This window comes from Nanorana parkeri, unplaced genomic scaffold (genome assembly GCF_000935625.1).
Source record: "Nanorana parkeri isolate BGI_ZX_2015 unplaced genomic scaffold, ASM93562v1 scaffold293, whole genome shotgun sequence".
Taxonomy (NCBI): Eukaryota; Metazoa; Chordata; class Amphibia; order Anura; family Dicroglossidae; genus Nanorana; species Nanorana parkeri.
Genome location: NW_017306561.1, coordinates 602998 through 624987, shown reverse-complemented (window position 1 = coordinate 624987; position 21990 = coordinate 602998). Strand labels below are relative to the sequence as shown.

At 41.2% G+C, this 21990-nt stretch overlaps 1 protein-coding gene across 1 annotated transcript in view; it reads right to left on the bottom strand.

The window, feature by feature from the left end:
- Positions 1-3271: 3271 nt before the first annotated feature.
- The window catches only part of TRPV1 (transient receptor potential cation channel subfamily V member 1), a 30321-nt gene continuing 11602 nt past the window's right edge, over positions 3272-21990 (bottom strand). The window contains exons 7-15 of the mRNA XM_018557632.1: positions 20253-20411; positions 20073-20156; positions 17635-17705; positions 13088-13253; positions 10385-10451; positions 8631-8944; positions 5510-5637; positions 4570-4685; positions 3272-3429 (exon numbers count right to left, since the gene is read on the bottom strand). Coding sequence (XP_018413134.1) covers positions 3272-3429; positions 4570-4685; positions 5510-5637; positions 8631-8944; positions 10385-10451; positions 13088-13253; positions 17635-17705; positions 20073-20156; positions 20253-20411 — 1263 coding nt within the window. The remainder of the gene's footprint in view (positions 3430-4569; positions 4686-5509; positions 5638-8630; positions 8945-10384; positions 10452-13087; positions 13254-17634; positions 17706-20072; positions 20157-20252; positions 20412-21990) is intronic.

The window sequence follows — 21990 nt, the reverse complement described above, 5'->3', positions numbered from 1 at the left end:
TATATATATATAGTACAAAAACATAAGCTCTCTCATGTATCTCTCTACAACTAAAATGACCTTAACAGCAGACATATTCCCCTCCTAGCAGATACAGAGGAATGTCTTTATTAGTATAGCAAAGCTACCAAAATGCAAGCTGGTAGTACTGGGCCTTTCTATGCGTCTTTGCTAGTATGCTTTCCAAACTGCACATCACATATGCACACTATAATACATGTTTGTTTGTAAAACAAAGGTTTTATGCAAATAATGTATATACAATAACATTTAGTTTAGTTTAGTTCATAATATTGTAAACATAAAAAAAAAATAAAGTTGACTAAAAAACATTCCAGCTTTCCTTAAAGTATCTTTTTCGCTCAGACTTTGCAGGAGAGAATTGTCATGAAAAGTACTCTAGAAGTGTGTAGATGCATCTGTTTCAGAATCCATATACTATAGTGATTTCACTTTATGAGAGGTAACTGTAGGAGAGAAATCCTAAGGCTGAAGAGGAGATTTTGCCTTAGATTATGTGTGGTGAAACCATTGACACTGGGGCAGTAAGTGAGGGGAAATCTCTCTAACGAGCCATGGATAGAAGTACAAACAAGACAGATGTACTGTACTCATTCTTCCGCACTTCTTTCAAGAAAAAAAAAAAACAGGTTTTGGTTGAACATACACTTGGTGGGTTAAAATGTCATTGGGATTAAATGTATGGGGAAATTCTAAAAAGTTGCTACTGTGTCAAGAACAGTGGGGAAATCTTTCAATGGGGACAAGTGTTACAGTGACAACTGTCTATGAGGGGCTTTCCCTTACTTTGGAAAAATCTTCTGTCATTTCCTGTTGATGACAGCAAGTGATGGGGAATCTCCCCAACAGGACGCAGACAGCAAGAAAATATATGTCAGGGGGTTTTAACCATTCCCTATTCCCTAAAAACTGAACAAATGTAAAAAAAGTTTTGTCTTTAAAAGAAAAAAGTTTCAAATTAGAAAAATCTGTTAAAACCAAAGTGCTGTTTTTGTTATAACAGGAACTTGTTAGACTACTCATGATATCAGATACCTAAAGAGGAACGCCACCCTTCATTACTGACTTCTTCCTGAATTTGCCCTACCCTGGTAAGGGCCAGGAAAACACTGGGTATTGATCGATAGGGATGAGCAACGTCTGGTCTCTATCCTTTTCTCGGTAGACAGTTACACTCCCCCAGTTGTTCTGTCATGGGTTGTAGTGGAAAAGAGCAATTTGCTTTTACTCAACTAATAGGAGGCCCAGAAAGAGAAGGTGAACTAGTAAGAGTGTCAAAGAGGTACATATCTCAGCTCTTTTAAATTATAACATCAATGTGATCATTAGATAAAAAATATATAATTCCACATAAAAAATTAGTACTTTCAAAAAAACTGTGCATTTTTTTCTGCTGGGAGGGGGTGGGGGTATTTATAGGGCTACTTTTCCCTATTTCAGAAAATAATTTAATTGCAGAATGTTGAATTGCTTTATCAATGACATTTTTATCATATCCACCATGGATATGTTCATGATCACCAGAAGATCTGCACAACAAGGAGTATTGTTATTTCACAAGGCCACTTAGAATACCAAGGCATGCTGGGAACATTTAATTTACCATTAGGTAGACAGGCATGGAACATAATGATATGGTAGAGAGGCCACCATTATTTTTTATATTTTGTATGGCTACATAAAGACTGGCAGTTCTTTCAATCCTTAAGCTGGCCATACACTGGTAGAATTTCCTTTCATTTTCAGAATGTTTGTTCAATGTTGTAATAGTTATTAGGGACAAATTGTCAACTCTTTTTGACAATAAAGATGAGAAAAATTAAAGATACAGGTTGGACAATTTTTCTAGTTTCTTGTCTGATTTAAGAATTCTGTTAATGTGGTCCTCAGTCGGAAAAAAATCATACTCAATGAAAGTGCATGTGCCAGGAAAAGTGTTATTTAGAATTAGAACATTTGTTTGTTTAAACGATTACGTATGGTATAGGAGTGTATGCACTTACGTCTGGGGATCCATTCAGGTATCAGATCTGCACGAAATTTTAAAGAACTCCAGGCAAATAAAATCTTAACACTTGTAGTGGGGCTACCCCCGCACTGCAAGGGTCAAAGTATAATTAAAGTCTAATTTTTTTTGCATATATCTACTGCTAGCAAGCAGAAGATATATGCAAAAACATAAAAAAAATATTAGAAAGTACCAAAAAGGTAATTACTTACCTGTGTCCCCGCTGCCCGCTCCCGGCTGAAGATCTAAAGAATCTCGAGCAGCCATGAAGGATCATGGGGCGGGCACATGCGCAGTAAAGATGTTCAGCCGGAAGAAGAACAGAGACACAGGGGTCTATTCACTATGCTGCCGAGGGCAGCCGAGTGAATGACCGATCAGAAGTGAAGTGAGCCGAACACTGTTCGGCTATTCACTTCAGGCTGGTACGGCTAATTTCAGCCAATCATCGGCTGAAATCCGCTGTACATCGGCCTGCTTCCCGTACAGCACCCCCTCGGTTCTACTGAACCGAAGGGGTCCTGGGGCCGAAGCTAGCCGAAGGATCGGCCGAAGCTACGGCCAGAACCCTCGGCAGCTTCGTGAATAGACCCCACAGTGTAAGTCAATGCACGCAGCTGTCAGCGTGCACACGCACAAACACCGTGGGGCACAGAAGACACAGAAGTAAGCGCTGGATCAGTAACTGGCACCAGCACTGGAGGGACTCCTAAAAACAAGCGGAAGGAAGAGGATGATCGGATCAAGAAGCATCATTTAAGGTAAGTCCTTAAAGCAGCATTGGGGGGGCTGTGAATGTAACCCCACTGCAAAGGTTAAGATTGTATTTGCCCAGAGTTCTTCTTTAAAGGGCTTTTGAAAGAAATGAGTTGACTCAATGATGCAAGAGCAAAGGCTCTTACGAACAATTTTTCAGAATTTCATATGAGTGTTCAAACGAAATTTTAAATGTGTATGGCTACCATAACGGTGACTGAAGCAACCATACAACAAGCAGATGTCACTGTATAAAGGTCAGAGTGTCTGTACTCACCTCATCTATTTTCTGTTTGTGTAATGTGACCGCACAGTGTTACTTAATATGAAAGTAATATGAAAAGTCAGTTCCTGGCATGTTTGTTACAGTTGAACACTGATGCAGGTACATATCAGTCTGTACAAAGCCTTTATAATTCACAATACATCAAGTAATGTCATATTTTGTAGACTGACTCCGCAAAGAGGAATATTAGCCCAGCCAGTTTACAGTGGCTTAGCTGTCCCATCTTCAAAGGACTCCTGTTCGGTGAAACCTTCTGATATGGGCTGCAGCTGCACATTGGTTTCTTCTGGTTCTTTCACTCTCTTTCCTTTGATGCTGAATTCCCTGATGTGCGGCACTAAGGTTTTCCATGTTTTCTCTAAAATATAAATGTAAGCAGCGGTCACTGTATTTACTTTATTAAAGGGAATATATAGTCAACTAAAATATGTCTAGATTTATATGTTCCCAGATTGATGGGCAGCAACAATTGCTTCTCTAAGATCAATGCTGTTGTCTTGCCTCCTCGGAATTGTGTTAACCCACACCTGAATGCTCCAGACAGGCAAAATGATACATTTCTGGCTTTTATAGGAGTGGTCACACTTGCTGATGATCAATTAACCAAGGGCATTTGATTAGCAGCACCTGACTAAATTTCTATGGAAACAGTAAGGGTGTACTTAGTTTTTCACACATAACGTCTCCATTTTGGCTGTATGTTTGTAAAAAAAAAAAATTACACAGTGTAATATGTCATGTGTTGTTGTTCATCTAAGGTTGTATTTACCTAATTCTAAGACCTGTTTAGGTCGAAATGATTTGTATGATGTCCTGATACTTAAAAACATAGAATTCAAAAAGCGTGTGCTTTCTTTTTTACACAACTGTATGTCCCTGGTTGCTAAGAGGGGTGGACATTTCCGAATGACTAGTAGTTACAGAGAACACGGGTCACAGGTAAAATATAACACATCGGGGGTGATTTACTAACCTAAACAGACACACGCACCAGGTGCGTGTGCATTTTTACACAGCAAAACGTATTTATCAACCAAACACGATCAATGTGTCACATTTTCACACCGTTATGGCGCGTTTTTATGTATTTACGTACGTGCTCGTCATGTAGCATGCGCCATAGGCTACACGCCGCTCTAATAGCGGCATGCAAGTCTCTAAAAGCATATTTCCACTAATGCCATATATGGAAAAATCATGCACATGAGGCATATATAATGCTGCTTCACAGTTTAGACAAAAATGGTTAGCTCATGCATTTACATTCCTGCATTCATCAACGCAAGCAACACAACGTAGAGCTAATTTACACAACATCACCTTGCAATTTATGCAGGGCTTTGCACAATACACCTGCTGGGTGTGTACACACTACAAAAGTGTCTAGATTCCACCAATAGATCATGCTGGGAGGGAACACACTACAGAGGTGTATACTTGTTCGTGGCGTGTTTATAAGGTTAGTAAATCAACCCCATCATCTCAGTCTGTTCCTTACTTCTTGATATTCGAAATGAAGCATTCAGAGGACTTTTCATCATTCCACAATTTCCAGGATCTTCATTGATTATTCCTAAATTTGAGTTCCACTTGGTCCAATTTACCTCATCAACTCTGCAAACAAGAAAATGTATACAATTTGCAACTAATATAAGTCACAATGTAATATACTGTATGTCACATTGTAACAAATGTAGCAAATAATGTAACTAGACAATCCATCCCCAGATGAAAGACCAACTGAAATCACAGAAATAGATACACAGTCATAAAGACATTGTACTTCCACTTTCCAGTGTCTAAATATGACCGTGCCATCCAATGAGTAACCAAGTTAAACCTAATGTGTTCAGTAATCAGCACTAAGTAACAAAACTGGGCTGACATATTCCCTCTCCTTTGCGAAAGAAGTCTGTGTGAAGATGTGTGTGCTGAGGGGTGTGGCTGTTACTTAACTATGCCAGCACATTTCCAAGCTATGATCAATCACACATCATATTTCGCAAGGAAACCGGAATCGAAGGTGTTACAAACCTTCACAACCCTTTTCTCACAACCCCTTCCAAAAATGAACCAACCAAGCACATCCACCCAATATGGATCATGTTTCTTTTGTGAGAATGATTGCCAAAATGAGATAATGGATGGATACGTTTGATGTCTCTAGAAGCCACCTCTGTACAACAACTCAAAAACACTAAGGTAATTTGTCACTAATGAGAACTATGAGAACTATGGGGTCAGTGTTTTTCCCCATAGTTCTCTTTAGGGTCATGGGAGGACATATACTAGTGTCATCCCGTGACCGAAAGCTCAGTATATCGCGGGCTATTGCCCGCGATATTCTGTAAGCACCGCAGCGGGACGGATCCCGACATTACTGTCGAGATCCACCCCAGTGTCAGTTATTGACGGACATTATATAAAATTACATTTACCTGAAGCACCATCTGTAATCCTCCTTGCCATCAGGAGTTAATCCCACCAGCACAGATTTTCCAGATCGGAATCTGTTTGTGATGTAGCTCAACATACTTTTTTCAATGTCCAGTATAGTGATTGCCCTCTGTAAGAAATAAATGAATACAAATGAGTCTAAGTATAATGAGCTGCTTAATAGGATACTAAAGACCTGCTAAATGAGTAGAGATAACTTATCTAGGATATCTTCTGCTGGAGCTGCTGCACAAGCACATGCACGTGTGAAACTCTATGGTGCCAATATTACGCACGCCTGTACGTGGACAAAGACATACATGTGTACCCATAACGTAGTGCACACAGGGTAGCGTGCACATGCCCATTGCCAGTCATGGTGCCAAAGGGCCTATTTAAGGCCATATGTGCAGCGCTAAGTATCCCTGTATCTCTGTTCCTGCTCCCTGTGGTGACTCGGATTGACTCTTGTCTCTGCTGATCTCCACCTGCCCTTACAACCCCAGCTTATTATCTGATCTCACTCCAGTCTTCTGATTGTGTACCTTCACCCTGCTTCTGCCTACTGTTCCTGTACCGCGCCACTCGCAAGTTACCAACCTGCCTTTGCTTAACTGCTAATATTCTGCATCGCTGCTGTCCCCTCTGCTGTCAGCATCATGGTTGTCTCCATCCGCTGACTCCTGTATCTAGTTGCCTTCATTGTCAGTCCTGGAATCTTCAGTAGCTCCCGCATCTGTCGGCACTCGTGCCCCTCTCTGTCCCTACACCTTCTGTTCCACTATCAGTGGTGCTCAGACGAGAGCAGCAAGAGAAGGCTATTGTCATCACTTCTGGCTCATACCAAGGTACGTGGCAATTTGTGAATGTGTTCATCTAGACTTGTGCTCTAGGCACCCCACCAGATAGCACAGCAAGGTTAGTGACCTCACTTTCCTCAACTGCACTTAAACAATACAGTTTGGTCACCATCCTGCCCCCCAGTCTGTGTTTGGACAATGACGGAGAAGCCACATACCAACAATGTTATCACTTCTCTTGTACCCCCCTTCTGCCCCTTTCTTCTCCCAGTCTGAGTGCTGCTGTGAAGAAGATTACAGCAGGCTGATATCAGGACCGATCTCTGTATCTATGATAGTTCTACATAAAAACAGATGTAATGATCTTTCAATGAATACATAACCTACAATAATTTTTTTTTGTAGATATGCCTTAAGCTTCAAAACCCAAATTAGCCAAAACATTTTATTTATTTATGGATAGAATAGGGAATTTTTGACAGAAAGTAATGCAAAAAACTCTCCTATGTGGACATAGACAACAAACATATTTAGTAGCATGGATAAGGGTTAGAACAATGATGTGCCTTTCTGTCCCAGTGACAACGGCAACCGTTATTTCTTGTGCAAACATCAGAATAACAGGAAATGACAGAAGAATAGGACAGAATAGCTACCTAATGGGGTAACAGACGAAGATAAAAACTTAACAGTATATTAATTCTTCTCTACTCTTTACAAAGATAAACAATAATATCTGCTATTTTGCAGGTTTAGACAACCACGAGGCATTGAATGGGAAACGAATAATGCAGAGGCCACCCCGATACAGCTACAACCTTGGAAAAGAAGCCCTGCTGTGTTGGATATTGTTGGCCAATATGTTCTCTATTATGACAGACACTAGTCTGATCTCTGAGTTCGTATGCATGCTCCTAGACAGAGGAGTAAAGATCTTATTGTAGCTGTGTCATTTTCTAGTAGAAAATAGACAGATATCTACTGTTTTTGGATAGTTTCCATAGCTGTTTGTTTTTTTTACTTTGGTCCCTATTGCTTTATTATTATTATTTTTATTATTGTTATTATTCCTTAATATTTTTTCACATTATTGATTTGATGTAATTGGTTGAATCATTAACAAAAACACTGAATATGTTTCTGTCTCTCAGGTCAAGTGTAACTATAACTATAGCCACTTAACATTTTTTGGATAAAGCTGGGAATGGTTTTCTTTGCTGTCTGTATCCCATTTGGGAAATTCCCTAACAGACAGTTATCACTGGAGAATGATTTCTCTAACCAGAACTTGTTCTGGTTACAACTGTAAAAGTTCGGATTTTCTCTTTATTTTCTTTCTTGGTAACAGTGGCCACAAGGGCAGATAGGGAGGGTGAATATTACGGCTATAACAACTTGATTGGGGGTTTAATCTTTCCAGCTCTATCTAAAGTAACAACATTAAGCAAACAGTTGACTGGTCAAAGGAATGTCTCCTTTTTATTGTACTAATAATAATTTATTATATCATCTTCCACCAATGTTTGGTTATATATTCCGTTAGGAACAGCACAGAAATAAAGTCCATATTGGCTTATGAAAAGGACAAAGAACATCTTCAACTGCAAACATTGCACCACTTCCTAACAGTGTAGACCATTGGCCACACAATAGTGCACACTGCTGGCTTGAATGGACCCTCACAAATAGAGACAGACAGGACACTTGCATTTTTCAGAACGAGGTCTGCAATGGCAATTTTTATTTCTCTCATTACATGTTTCCTTTAAGTAAAACCTGCTTTAAATGAAGACTCTAGACATATGAAATCTTAACAATTTCAGGGTTAACTGCTCATTTTGTCTAGGGAGCTAAAATAGCAAAGATATAGTCACCCAAATCTCAGATCCCACTGGCTGCTAGACTGGTGCCCGCAGCCTTGCTCCCCCTCTGCCTAGATGGTGTAATGTCCCTTGGCGTCCTCACGTCCAATAAACTGCACAGGACGTGATGACTCAGGAGTTCTTAGACCAGCAGAGCAGAGTGGAAGTAAGGCTGCAGGGACAAACAGCCAGTGGGGTCTGAGATTCAGGTGAGTATATCTTTGTTCGTTTAGCTCCCTAGACAAAACAAGCAGTTAACCCTTGCAGTGCAGGGGTAGCCCCACTGCATGGTTTAAGATCTTATATGCCTGGAGCTCTTCTTTAATAAACATAAGAAAGTACTACATGCTAACATTTCAGAAGCTGTCCATCAATAAAATAAAATCCAGAAATGTTACACTAGAAAAGTATCACATACATATTAAGCTATTTTGATGGAAATAAATCAAAAGCTTCAGTACTTGCAGTTTCCAGATGCTTTTACTCTCCTGAGCAATCTTGTTCACTGTCTCCCCCATCAGAGCTATCAGCATGTTCAGCAGGAGGATGTAGGTGAGAATGACGTATGTAATCAGTAGGAAGACGAATATAGTCTTGTACTTGTAGTTCTCAGTAAACTCCAGGTCTCCCATCCCAATGGCAAATTTGAACAGTTCTTGGCAGGTGAAGTACAAGCTGTTGAAAGAGGCCGGATCTGCTTTGCAACAACGTTTTGTGTTTGAATAGCTCGTTTCATTCCTTGTGCTGTCTCCATCTTCAATAAGAGTCACCAGCGCTGCAGAACAAAAATAAGGAAACTAAAAGTTATTGCTAACTAAGAAAATAGAACATGAAAAATAACAAATCAATATCTGACCACTTGGATTTAGGATTTGAAGTCTTAGAAGACAACCAGCAGTATGACTGGATGGACACTGCAATTCTTCTGCATCAAGTAATCTTATAAAGAGTGTGAGAAGAGTGTGACTTGGCGCGGCTGTGCGGCTTTCACATTTTCTGCAGAAGACGTGTATCCAAACCTCTGTTATTAACCTTAGTGGTGAGACAAGTTTTTTTACATGCTGACTTGTGAGTGTGCCATGATGCCTTTCTACTGTTTATAAATTACAGCTGGCGCCGAACTGTTGAGGTTTTCTCTACTTGTTGTCATTTGAGCTGGCTCCTGGTTGGACACTCTGGCTCCTGAATTCCATATTAATTTGTTCACCCTTGGATAGTATACATATAGGAAGACAAAATGCTATTTAACCTACAGGTACTCATCCAAAACTGAAATATTAATTTTGGTTATTGTTAGCTAGTCAAAAAAATGAGTGATGTTCCAAACTGATCTAAGCTCATTAAAGTAAATATGTTCAATGCCTTTTCTGTTTTTCAATTTTTTTTTTTTAAAGTAAAGTTTTCAAAGCACTACAAACCTACTTTGTGTCCTCCATCTCCTTCTCTAGTGGTAGCTACTCTTCTTCCAGCCCAATTCCAGTAAACCCAGGCCATCTTGGACACAATTCATCAGATTAGGTGTGTCATCACTCCTTTTGGAGCTGGTAGCTAATCCTCCATCTCCTTCTCCAGTGGTAGCCACTCTTCTTCCAGCACAATTCCTGTGAGCCCAGGCCATCTTGGACACAATTCATCAGATTAGGTGTCTCACCACTCTTTTGGAGCTGGTAGCCAATCCTCCATCTCCTTCTCCAATGGTAGCCACTCTTCTTCCAGCCCAATTCCTGTAAACGCAGGCCATCTTAGACACACTTCATTAGATTAGGTGTGTCACCACTCTTTTCGGAGCTGGTAGCCAGAGCTTCAGTGGCGTGGAGCTTCATTGGATATATAACACACCTCATCTGATGAAGTGGCCAGCTTCTTCGTACAAAGCACTTCATACAATGTTACACCTAACTACTTAATAAAGAACCTTCTAATGTAGACAAAAGACCTTCTAATGTATACAAAAAACAGTTCTCTAATGTAGTCAACTGTTGGCACAGTATATTTAATTGGTTTTTAGCACTTATTTAGGTGTTTGGGACCATTTAGTACACAACTCTCTGGTACCTAACTAAAACAAAGAGCTAACATTTCCATTTAATGTCTCTGTAATTTGTAAAATTATTGGCATTGTTATTATAAGGAATGTTTTGTACCACAGAATATTACAAAGAGATGAACCAGAAAAGCCGATCACACTTTTTAGAAAGTACAATCTTCCTCATACCTGCCGCAAATCCGATAAGGAACAGAATGTAGACAAGCATGAAGCGAAGCATATCTCTCACAATCATCTGCAAGAGAATAACAATGATTTCTTTTATTACAACTTCCTGCTTTTATCAAAATGCTTTGTAGTGACCCGGATTTTGTGCTCTAGGTCAGACTTACACAGCCATTTAGTTAGAACCCAGTGCCATCCCTGTAATGTAGCAGCCTGAGGCTGTTGCCTCAGGTGGCATCTCTTTGGGGGGGTGGCAGGCAGAGTGGCTTGGCCGTTCTGCTGCACAATGTTTGCAGTGTGCTTGCCACCCCCAACTGGCCAGAGCTTCCCAGGGAGATGTATAATGGTGGTACACATCTCCCCACCCAGCTCTTTGCAACCTGGCACACTCTGGCCGGTGGCCAGCTCAGCTGAAGTCACTGGTTGCCAGGAGCTGAGCGGGGCGCTCCAACCGGCCATCCTGCCCCCTCTTCCCCCAGGATTAGGGTGCACTATCAGCATCCCGTCCCCCTGCGTCTTTGTGGCAAATAGGCAAGGGACACCCCTGTTAGAACCCCAAAGTTAATAAAATATTTAACCCCTTCTTGCGGCAAAAGTCGCCGGGAGTCTGTTTAAACAGCCCCGATGCTGGCGACGTACACTGTACGTCGTCAGTCACGAAGGGGTTAATTATTATTATAGTTAATAAAAAATGATTATACATTTTATAAACTAAGGCTAATATTGTCATAGGTCTAATATCCATTGTAAATAAAGATAGGTTGGGTTTAATACAAGTAGTGAGGTTGGCTTGGTTTCTTAGTTAAAATGCAAAGTTTGCAGAAAAAACCTGCTTTGTGACTGAGCTAGAACATGGTAGCAGTCTAAAGTCTCTTTTGGAAGTACTGGTGCCCAGCAACTTGGCAGTCATCTTTAATATATATCTAAACCAAAGGACAAAATTGTAATACATTGAGATTACCAGTCCTTAGATGGAGTTGCTGCATTCATTATCGCTTTTCAGACTAAGTAAATTTTCAGCAAGTACAGGGATACCTGCTGATCCTGACAGAACTCCAATGGGGGGAATTTATCAAAACTAGAGCAGTCAAAAAGTGGAGCAGATGTGCATGACAACCAGCTTCTCTCTTCAGTTTGTTCAGCTAAGATTTGAAAATGAAAGAGAGAAGCTGATTGGTTTCCATGCACAACTGCTCCAGTATTCGTCTGCTCCAGTTTTGCTAAATTCCCCTCAATATGCTTTAATCTCCCAGTGCACTAAAATAAAATCTGAAACAGTGTTATCAGCTTTCCCAGTTAGCTGCTAAACTAAAGAACACCCCCATGTTACAGAAATGAGTAGGGGAGTGCTTGTAGTCCAAATCAAGAGAACAGCTTAGGGAGACAATGCTGCTTCTCCATAAATACAGGAAGTTGTCACCCTACAACCGGAAGTGAAGTGTGCTACTGGCAGAATCACCAAATGAAAATAAAGGAAAATAAGTCTAAAAAGTGGAAACTAATGCCACCACCAAATCTAAGGACAAGTAACCTACAATATATTACATTTTCGTTCTTGGGTTTAGATAGTTTAGCAGTCTCATGTACAGTAAAATGCAGCAGTCTTTAGGCCACATATTAGCGCGTGTTTTTGTCTAGTGTGTTTAGCGTGTTGTCACGCATTTTGTGCATGTTAGACCCGTGCATATGAAGATGCGCATTTTAGCTGACAGATTGAGAGACATTGTGGTCGATGGATAAAAAACGAGCACAGAAATTTGCAAAATGCTTGTTTTACACGTTTTCTGGCATTTCCATTAAAGTCTATGGGGGAAAAATGAGCTGCAAACTGCCAAAAGAAGCTCATATATTGTTTTCTGCGCTCAGCGTTTTGCTGCTGGCATCCGAACACTCAGGTGTGAACAGGGGCCATTGAAAATCATGGGATTTCTTGTGTTGGGGGTTTTATAGCTAATTTGTAAGGTGTGAATGGGAACTTACATGTATCTCTCTCTCTTTGACATTTTATGTACATAGTTCTAAAAATCCTCATCATATATTCCTCAACAAGATAGGAGAACAACTTCAACCTTTTACAAAGAAACTTAACTTACAATACAATTGACATTGACCACAGTTTGCTGTGTAAATTATGCTAATTTGCAGAGGATTGGAAACTAATAAAATATGTATAAACTGACATAAAGAGGTTCAGGAGGTAAAACATAACATTCTAAAGAAAGTAACATTATTGAAGTGAAGACTGTGGTCAGCTGTATGTGATTGTTTTATCACTTCTTAGAGAGCTTTGCTCTCTAAGCTGTTATCCTTGTTATCCTTGATACTACAATGTAATATGATCACAGGGGGAACATGATTTAAGTTGCATAAAAAGTGAAAGTTCTCTAGAATCAGATTGCATGCAGCACATTCATTCTTAGGTTATTGCTCTTGTAGTACATATCAGCCAAATCAGTGCAATACTATATAGAAAAAGACTTCATGTTTCAGCAGTTTACTATACTGTATGTTTCCACATGCAGTCTTCCATTAATACTGACATTAACCGTGAGATAAAATCACAGGTTACAGTTGATGGCATGTCCCAACTCCTGCTATTTTTTATAAATACAATATTAAATACAACTATAGCAAAACAAACAAAGTTGTGTTATCACACATAGCAAATTTAATCAAATACATTGTACTGAATATGGCTTCACTGACCTTCTCAATCATCACAGCATAGATCCCCATTTGCTGGAACCCCCTGGTATAGTAGAGGACATTGACCCAGCTCATGGCTAAACAAATCACAATAAAAGCCACATATTCATGTTGCCCAAGACAGTAAAGGAATGCAGAGAGCAGCAGAAAGACAGACTGAATAAAACTGGAAAAAAAAAAGAAATACTTTATGTGAAGAGTAATTGCATTTGAGCTTACACTCCCCCCCCCCTTTTTCCCTGTCTGTCCCCAACCTTTTCTTTAGTACTCCCCCAACATTAAGGGGTCTATTTACAAAGCTACCGAAGGATCTAGCCATAGCATTGGCTGATCCTTCGGGTAGCTTCGGCACCAGGAACCCTTTGGTTCAGGGCTGCTGTACGGGCTATTTACTATAACCCGTACAGCCCCCGAAGTTGGCCGAGGGGCTTAGTTGAGCTGGAGGCATATGCTTCGGCTCGACTGAGCCCAGGAAAAATTCGAAGCTGGCCGAACGGCCTGCTTCTGACAGCTGGGCGGGGCCAGCCGTCATCTCACGGCTGGCTCCGCCCACTTTCAGAGAGATCAGCGTCCCTGGTTACCAGGTAACCAGAGACGCCGTTCTATCATTACACTGAGAACCCGTAGGAGCTGCTGTAAAATCACAGTAGCTCCGCCGGGTTCTGTGTGTAATGACCGAAGGCTTCCCTGGTTACTAGGTAACCAGGGACGCCCATGTGTCATTACGACGAGAGCTTAGGAGAGCCGGCAGTGATATGAAAGCTGACTCTGCTAAGCTCTCATCTTAATGACAGAACAGCATTAAGGCAACCAGCAGACGCTGTTCTGTCATTAGGATGAGAGCTTAGCAGAGTCGGCTTTCATATCCCCGCCGGCTCTCCTAAGCTCTAATTCTAATGAGAGCTGGTCCCGGCCAATAGAAAACAGTTGGGCGGAGCTAGCTGTCACGGCTAGCTCCACCCAATCGTTTTCTATTTTAGTTTTTTCTTCTTTTTTAACTGTTTTTCTATTCTGCTCGGTACCACAGAGTTACCGAGCAGAATAGCCGAGCTGAATGCTGCTCAGCGGCATTCAGCTATTCACTCACTGCTGTTGGCATCTATGAGAATAGGCCGAACAGCAGCGAGTAGCCTGCCGGAGGTTCGGTTCGGCCGATCCAGATGTTGGATCGGCTGAGTCAAACTCCTTCTGCACTTCAGGTCGGCCGAACATGCTGAGCATGTTTGGCCGACCCGAAGCCACCCGATGCACGGCTGATTTCAGCCGATATACGTCTGAAATCAGCCGTACAAGCCTGAAGTGAATAGCCGAACAGTGTTCGGCTCACTTCACCTTGAATCGGTTGTTCACTGGGCTGCCTACGGCATGTATGCATACTTTCTAGGTATATTCAGTCCAGTGACCTCACAGATCCCCTTTACCCTTTACTTCCACCAATGGTGGCCCTAAATACTGCAGAGATTGACATCATGTAATGATATGATGCCACTGTCTGCAGGATTCTCCTATGAGTCCTGGGTGGGACCAGCACCTTGACACTCTGAGCTAGGTATAATTCAACCCAGAAGATGAGCAGTGCTGCATTGGTCAGAGGGTGAGGCTATGGAGGGCAGCAACGGAGATGGGGTAAGTGTAGACCACCAGAGCTGCTTCTTAATTTTTTACAAGAGGCAGATTTAAGCTTTAAAGTTAATGTAAACAGGAAATGAAGGACACCGTGCATTATATTATTGTTGTAACCTTTTTTTCTTTCTTTGTTTCATCCCCCTGCTACTTATCTCCTACATTCTCTTTGCAGTCATTTTCTATGTACTCCAGCAATGGCAGTGTGCCATTTCTCAGGTTAGGTTTCCTAAAGGCAACAAAGGCTTTGGGCTTGGTAGTCCAGAGCTTTGGGCTTGGTAGTCTATAGCTACTGGAGTTGTCTTGTAAACCATGCCTGTGCTATATGTTTGGAAAACATACGGGTCTATTCACAAAACTGCCGCAGGTAGCTGAGTTTTCAGGCTTGTACGGCTGATTTCAGACGTATATCGGCTGAAACCAGCCGTGCATCGGGTGGCTTCGGGTCGGCCGAACATGCCCAGCATGTTCGGCCGACCTGAAGTGTAGAAGGAGTTCGACTCAGCCGATTCAACATATGGATTGGCTGAGATGAACCTTCGGCAGGCTACTCGCTGCTGTTCAGCCTATTCTCATACATGCCGAACAGTGAGTGAAAAGCCGAATGTCGCTGAGCAGGTTTGGCCAGGGTTGCATCAGGGAGAAGCATAAAAACGCAGTCTGGACAAATGTAACTTTGTGTAACTTGCATAGAGCCGTACATTAGGCTGTGTCCGAAGTGTCAGACAAGCGTCCTTTCTGCGTATGACACATGGTTATGTTCATGCGGCTACATTTATGTTGCAGTTCCCCCAGTATTACATGGTTACCAGGTAACCAGGGACGCCCATCTGTCATTGCACACTGAGAACCCGTCGGAGCCGCAGTGATTTTACAGCGGCTCAGCCGGGTTCTCAGTGTAATGACAGATGGGCATCCCTGGTTAGCTTGTAACCAGGGACTCTGATCTCCCTGCAAGTGGCCGGAGCCAGCCGTGAGATGACGGCTGGCTCCGCCCAGCTGTCAGAAGCAGGCCATTCGTCCAGCTTCGAATCTCACCTGGGCTCAGTCGAGCTGAAGCATATGCCTTTGGCTCGACTGAGCCCCTCGGCCAACTTCGGGAGCTGTACGGGCTAAAGTAAATAGCCCGTACAGCAGCCCTTCGGTTCTACTCAACGGAAGGGGTCTTGGGGCCGAAGCTAGCCAAAGTATCAGCAGAAGCTACGGCTAGATCCTTCGGTAGTTTTGTGAATAGACCCCATAGTCTCCAACAGAAGCCCTCGTGACAGGATGACAACGTAGGAGCACAATTTGGTAATGGGCCAGAGCATAGTCACATACCTACCGACTTTCTGAAATGGGAAAGAGGGACAACTTTTGGTACAATATATGTAGCCAAAGGCTGCACCTCTCTCACACCCCCAGTTACAGGGACCATAATTAGTTAACCTGTAAAAAGTTATTGGTTGAACCCACAAGTGTTTTTTCACCACTCACAGCCATAGGGGTTAGTTTATGAAAGTATAGGAATTTCCTATACATGTCATCTAGGGGTGCTAGTGCCGTGCGAACAGCATATGCCAGTCCAACCTTTTATAAATGAACCCCTTAATATTGATTGCCTTTTCAAAATAGCAAATGCAATGTTTTAGAAATTGAATAAAAGTTTACTGCATTGTAAAACCATTAAATAATTAAAATTTTATAGAGGTCTATACTTCAGACCATAAAGAGGGACATATAAAGAGGAAAGAGGGAATTATTTTCAAAAGAAGGAGAGTCCCTCCAAATGAGGGACAGTTGGGAGCTATGTTGTCACCCTCTACCTGAACAAGGAATTCCATAGCAGGATTAACAGGTTATTTTTAACGAAAGCAGCAGATTTTCAAAAATTGAAAATTACTTTTAAAATTAGATTCACATATTAAAGTTCATATTCGATGTTGGAAGAGATTGGGTTTAGATCTACTTTAAAATCCTTCTCCCCTTCACTGAAGTCCCGGCTGCCACTTCTTTTTAAAAATCGCATTATCCTTACATTTTTCCCACAGTCTTCTGGCTGATCTTCATCTCCACCAGCGGTGGGTGGTCCTTCCTCCGGGACAGTGTGGCGCTCATGTAATGTGTGAATGCTACACTGTCCAGGAGTACAGGAAGTAGGTTAGATGATGCGGGGCGTCATTCAACATAGAGGGATGAGTGGCGCTTGACTGGGGTGCAGTGAGTCTACAGGTGACAGCACCAGAGTGGAGGTGAGCAAACAATCTTAGACCTCAAAGCAATAACTCATGTGTTTATAAAATGGTCAGTGGTCATGCAAAACAGCTCTGGACCCCACTGTAAAATATTCACACTGCACAAATTATTTTTGTTACTGATAATACCTAATATACACAAAATAGGCTTTAACATCAAAAGCTTTTAACAATACAATTATCTTCTTATTTATAAACACACAATGTAGATGCTTCAATAAGTTCGAAAACAAACAAGTCCTGTTGAACTGGTACTGGGGCTTGTTTTTTTGCATCCAGAGCTTTGGGTTTGGTAGTCTATAGCCACTGCATTAGATTGTGAGTTCCAGGAAGTAAAGGGAGATAGAATAATCTGCCCTTACTAAAAATGGCCACTGTCAGAAGACTGTGGAAGAAAAGAAAAATAAGGTATGCAAAAAATTAAAGCCTTCAATTATCTAGAAGTATGTGTTTGTAGATGTCATTACTAAACATTTCTAAAGGTGCCTTTGTTGTTATTTTGAAGAATATGGGTAAAGTTCCTCTTTAGGGCCCAACATGTTACACCCCTATCTGTCCTGACCATTTTACAGTTTGCAATGCAGTGATACTTTGACAATTACTCAGTCATTCAGCACTGTATCCAAATAAATTTGAAATTATTGCTATTACTCAGAAAAAAGTGAAAAATAGATAAAATGTATTACATACAACAAGACTTCACTGTGGCTGTCAGTCACTAATGCCTTTATAGTTGGACGTCTGTGAATGAAGTACTGGATCTAAATGAGTCAAAAATAAGAATTTTACTTTACAAGTTTCACTTTAATAAAATATACATAGATTTGAGAAAACAAGAAAAAATGCAATTGTAACTTGAAGTTAGTTCACTTAAATCATCTGCTGGCTTCTTATATCTCTTAGATACAACATTATCAGGGTTATACACTAAAGGGTGAAGAGTTTGGAGAAGGCAGGAGAAGTGAACAATCTAGGACAACATAGCTGACCCTGAAAGTGAGCTGAATTGAATAATTTTTCCAAATCAGCTATGTTGGCCTAGATTGTTCACTTCTCCTGCCTTCTCCAAACTTCTCACCCTTTTATTAATAACCCTGTAAGTTTTTTGTATCTGCTCCATTACCACAAGGCCATAATAATGGTGACGCTCTTGAATCAAAAATTCCCCAAGTTATTTATTGTACAAGGCTCTGAATAAGATGGTGCCCACTCCTGTGATGCTGGAGGCAAGAATCCAATGGTTGGATCATCCTGGCAACTGGACAGGACAAAGCTATGCAGAATATTGGGAGTTTGTCATGCAGGCTTTGATCAGGGCGCAAATACCCTGCAGGAATAGCAGATACATTCATGAAGATTACTTCTTACTGGGGCATCTTGACTTTTTTTTTTTAAAAACAAGCTGAGTTGAGTAAATATATCCTAATTGTGCTAAGCACATTAGGATATATTTACCCTCAAATAATGTAAACACACTACAAATCAGCTACTGGGTCAAATTTTGATAAACAAACCCCATTACTTTTTTTTTTCGCATGTCAATTTTTATTGTGGCAATAATACATAACGATGAATAATTGACAATGAGTTACAATATTTTGTCAGTAGAACAGAGCACTAGAGTTTCTAGTGATGAGCGCCACAATACTTTTACAATGTTATTATAATAAGAATCAGCATATGCAAATAATCTGAAAAAATATAAGTGCAAACATTAACACAAAAGATGTCCAACAAGGGTCTATTGAAACCAGGAAAAAGCAAGCAAAAAACTCATAACTAGTACAAGATGACACACTGAAGACCATCTTTCAGCTATGTGGATTGTGGCTCCACTGACAATAGGCTCCACCTCCCAACTGCCAAATGGTTCTCTGTACTGACGTTTTTGTATTAATTTTTGCACTTATATGTTTAAGCATATGTAAAGATCACTAAAAAGTTTGGATTTTCCCTCACTGCCAGGCCCAGTGCCAGTGGTCACCAGGACAGAGTAATCTTCCCCAACAGAGAAACAGGCAGCACTAAAACCTGACAGGAGTTCAAACCCTTGCCTACAGTATTCTGCATAAGTCATGCATTATGTAAGTTCCCCTCATGTGGTGTGTGTATATGTCTGTAATATGGAGGTCAGATTGTAAGATCCTTCAGAGGAAAGGAGTGGTTTCAGTGGTTCAATGTTCTATGGACAGGTGCTATGGAAAAAGTGTCAGTGCAATATGAATGAGTAGAATTAAATAAACATCCATGCATTTATTATATATAGCTGTATGTACCTATTTTTACCGTACACTATTATAAGAACACCACACATGTTACAATCTAAATGTAGAATCTCCTTCACATTTATTAACACATATGTAGTGCAAGGGCCTAAATGATTGTATAGAAGTGGATTGGATAGTTAAAGGAGAACTATGAGGTGAGTGCTTTTCATGAAACTGTCACAGGTCGGCTCAGTAGATCGGGAAGTGAGTGAACACATACCGGCGTTCGCTCACTTCTCGATCCTGTCACTGCAGAGAGCCGTGACAGGGTAGCGACTGGATTCCCCCCTCCCCTGTCTGATCCTCCAGCGCTGACTGGCGGAACGGACGGGGGAGGGTACAGCTGGCTCTGCCTCTAGATAGGCAGAGCCAGCTGTCACTCACGTAGCTGGGTGGATCCAGACATAATTGTCGGAATCCGTTTCAGCTGCGGCGTCTCAGTATACCGCGAGCTGTAGCTCGCGGTACACTGAGCTTTGGGTGACGGGAGGACGCTAGTTTGTGTCCTCCTGTTACCCTTAGGAGAATATGGGGAAAAGCCCTAACCCCATAGTTCTCCTTTAAGTAGGTCCTAAAATTACGTTGTACTTTTTTTGGCAAATCTAAAGGAGATTTTACAAAGACTGTACAGTGAGATTGTACCGTGCATTGCAAGCTTCACAGCAATATATCCAGATGACAGAGTTACCTAATTTTATGCAATAAGGGATTTAATAAGGCAAAAAGACAAATGCAGTCAGACCCAATACTATCCACCCAGTTGTAGCTAGTATTGGGTTTTGAAGTGGGTAGGTTCAATATTGCACTTAGCACTTACTAGCTAGTTCATAATTTGTAAATCTTTGAGGTGCGATGACTTACCCCTCTAAAAAAGAAATAGACTCCTCCTAAAAGCGTGATCACTTCACCTGTGGTACGAAGCATGCTATCTACTGGAAATGGGGGCTAAGGAACAGAAAGAAAATGGCTCTTAATATTATAAATCACCACTACCAATAAATGTCAATAATAATATAACAATTCTGATGAACATGGACTTACGTCGCCCTGCACTGGTCTGTAGTAGGCAGCTATGGTGAAGATGGTGATATATGCCACATACATCAGGAAGTTAAAGTAGAATACACGTTTGACAAAGCGATCCCACTTGTCTTGTAAAAGTCTGTTGAGAGGCTCTACTAGAAGCATGTCATGACGGTTCTGAAGAAGGTACAATATCACAGCGTACAATATGATACTCAAAGCACTGTGTCCTGCCTTCCATATTTAGATATATTTCTATTTCTTTGCTGACTCAAAACTGCTAATGCGTAGACAACGACAAGCTTTCTCTTTAGCTAACTGTCCAAAGTAATAGCAAAGAATTCTAAATGTTTACAGATTGACATAAGACTGCACGATAAAACTGTATTACAACAAAATGTTCTGACTTGATCTGCATGCAAGTTCAAGGTCAGTGTATGAAAGTACTTAAGCCAGAGACAGCCAAGCAAATGCATTTCCAGAAGGGCAGGAATGGCTCTTTCATATTTCACGCAGTACAAGTTAGCTCCCAACTTGGAGCCAAGTCCCTCTGTCCCTCGTTTCCCTGCAGATGTCCCTCTTTTTGGTCTGATGTACAGATAGCTATGAAAATGTTCTATTTAACTAACAAATGTGTTATCCGGCACTAAAACCTTCTTCTTATTTAACATTATCTTGTTTGCTATTTCAAAAAGAAAAGTAATAGTGGACAGAAACTATTCTGGATTTACCCAATAATTTTTGGTATATAAATTCCTTCTGGTCAGAGGCATGGCAAAGGTGTGTCCATTGCCTAAATACATTGGGGGGAATTTATCAATTTGGTCACATCATCAGCATCTTTTACACCGTCGTATCTCTTGTTTCTAGTGCATATAGCAACAGAAACAGATTTATTATCCTAGTTAATGTTTCAGTCTTAAATGCCTTCATATTGACAATTGTCTCTAAATTGTATCTTAAGGTCCCCATACACCTTACAACCATCGCAAGACTTTTGTCTTGCGATGGTTGTAAGTTAATTAAAAAAACGTACGATCTGCCCATTTCGGACAGGCAGATCGTACTTGCGATCATCGCAAGCCCGCCCCCCTGAGGGGCGGGCTTGCGATGACCGCAATGCTGAACGGGCAGTGTGCTCTTGCGCACACCGGCCCGTGCGGCATTTGTCTTACGTGCAGGCCACAAACCCGCCGACAATCGTACAATTCTCTTAATTAAACAAACGTAAGATCTGCCCATCTTAGACAGGCAGATCGTACAGTAGAAACGGACACACGCCTTCCAGTTTAGTTAGCATGACATTCGCAAACAAATTCATAAATTCCTTCCATTGTGCTGGAAGGTGTCCCTCTTTCTCATCTCATAAGGAAATGTAGGAAGGTATGCAGGTTTTCTTTTATTGTGCAAAAACCTGAATGTCTGTTCTTACACTCCATTTACCCACTTAAGAGGCTTCTAAGCTAAGCATCAAAAGACTGCCACAGTTGTATGTGGAATAACTGCAAGGGCAGTGACAAAAAGTGGCCAGAGAGAGCAGGTACTAGTGGGCACAGTAAAACTGAGTGGCAGACATGTTGGAGAAATATTGTTCTCGGGCACACACAAGCCCACAAGGTAGCAACAGAAAACTGATATAAACGTCAACTAGGAGGAGCACTTTGTCACCCATTTCAGTGGAGACAGTGCGGTGCGTTACTGCAAATACATTAATGTGCAGTATTATGTTCAATAATGTGTGTTGTTTTAAAGTGTG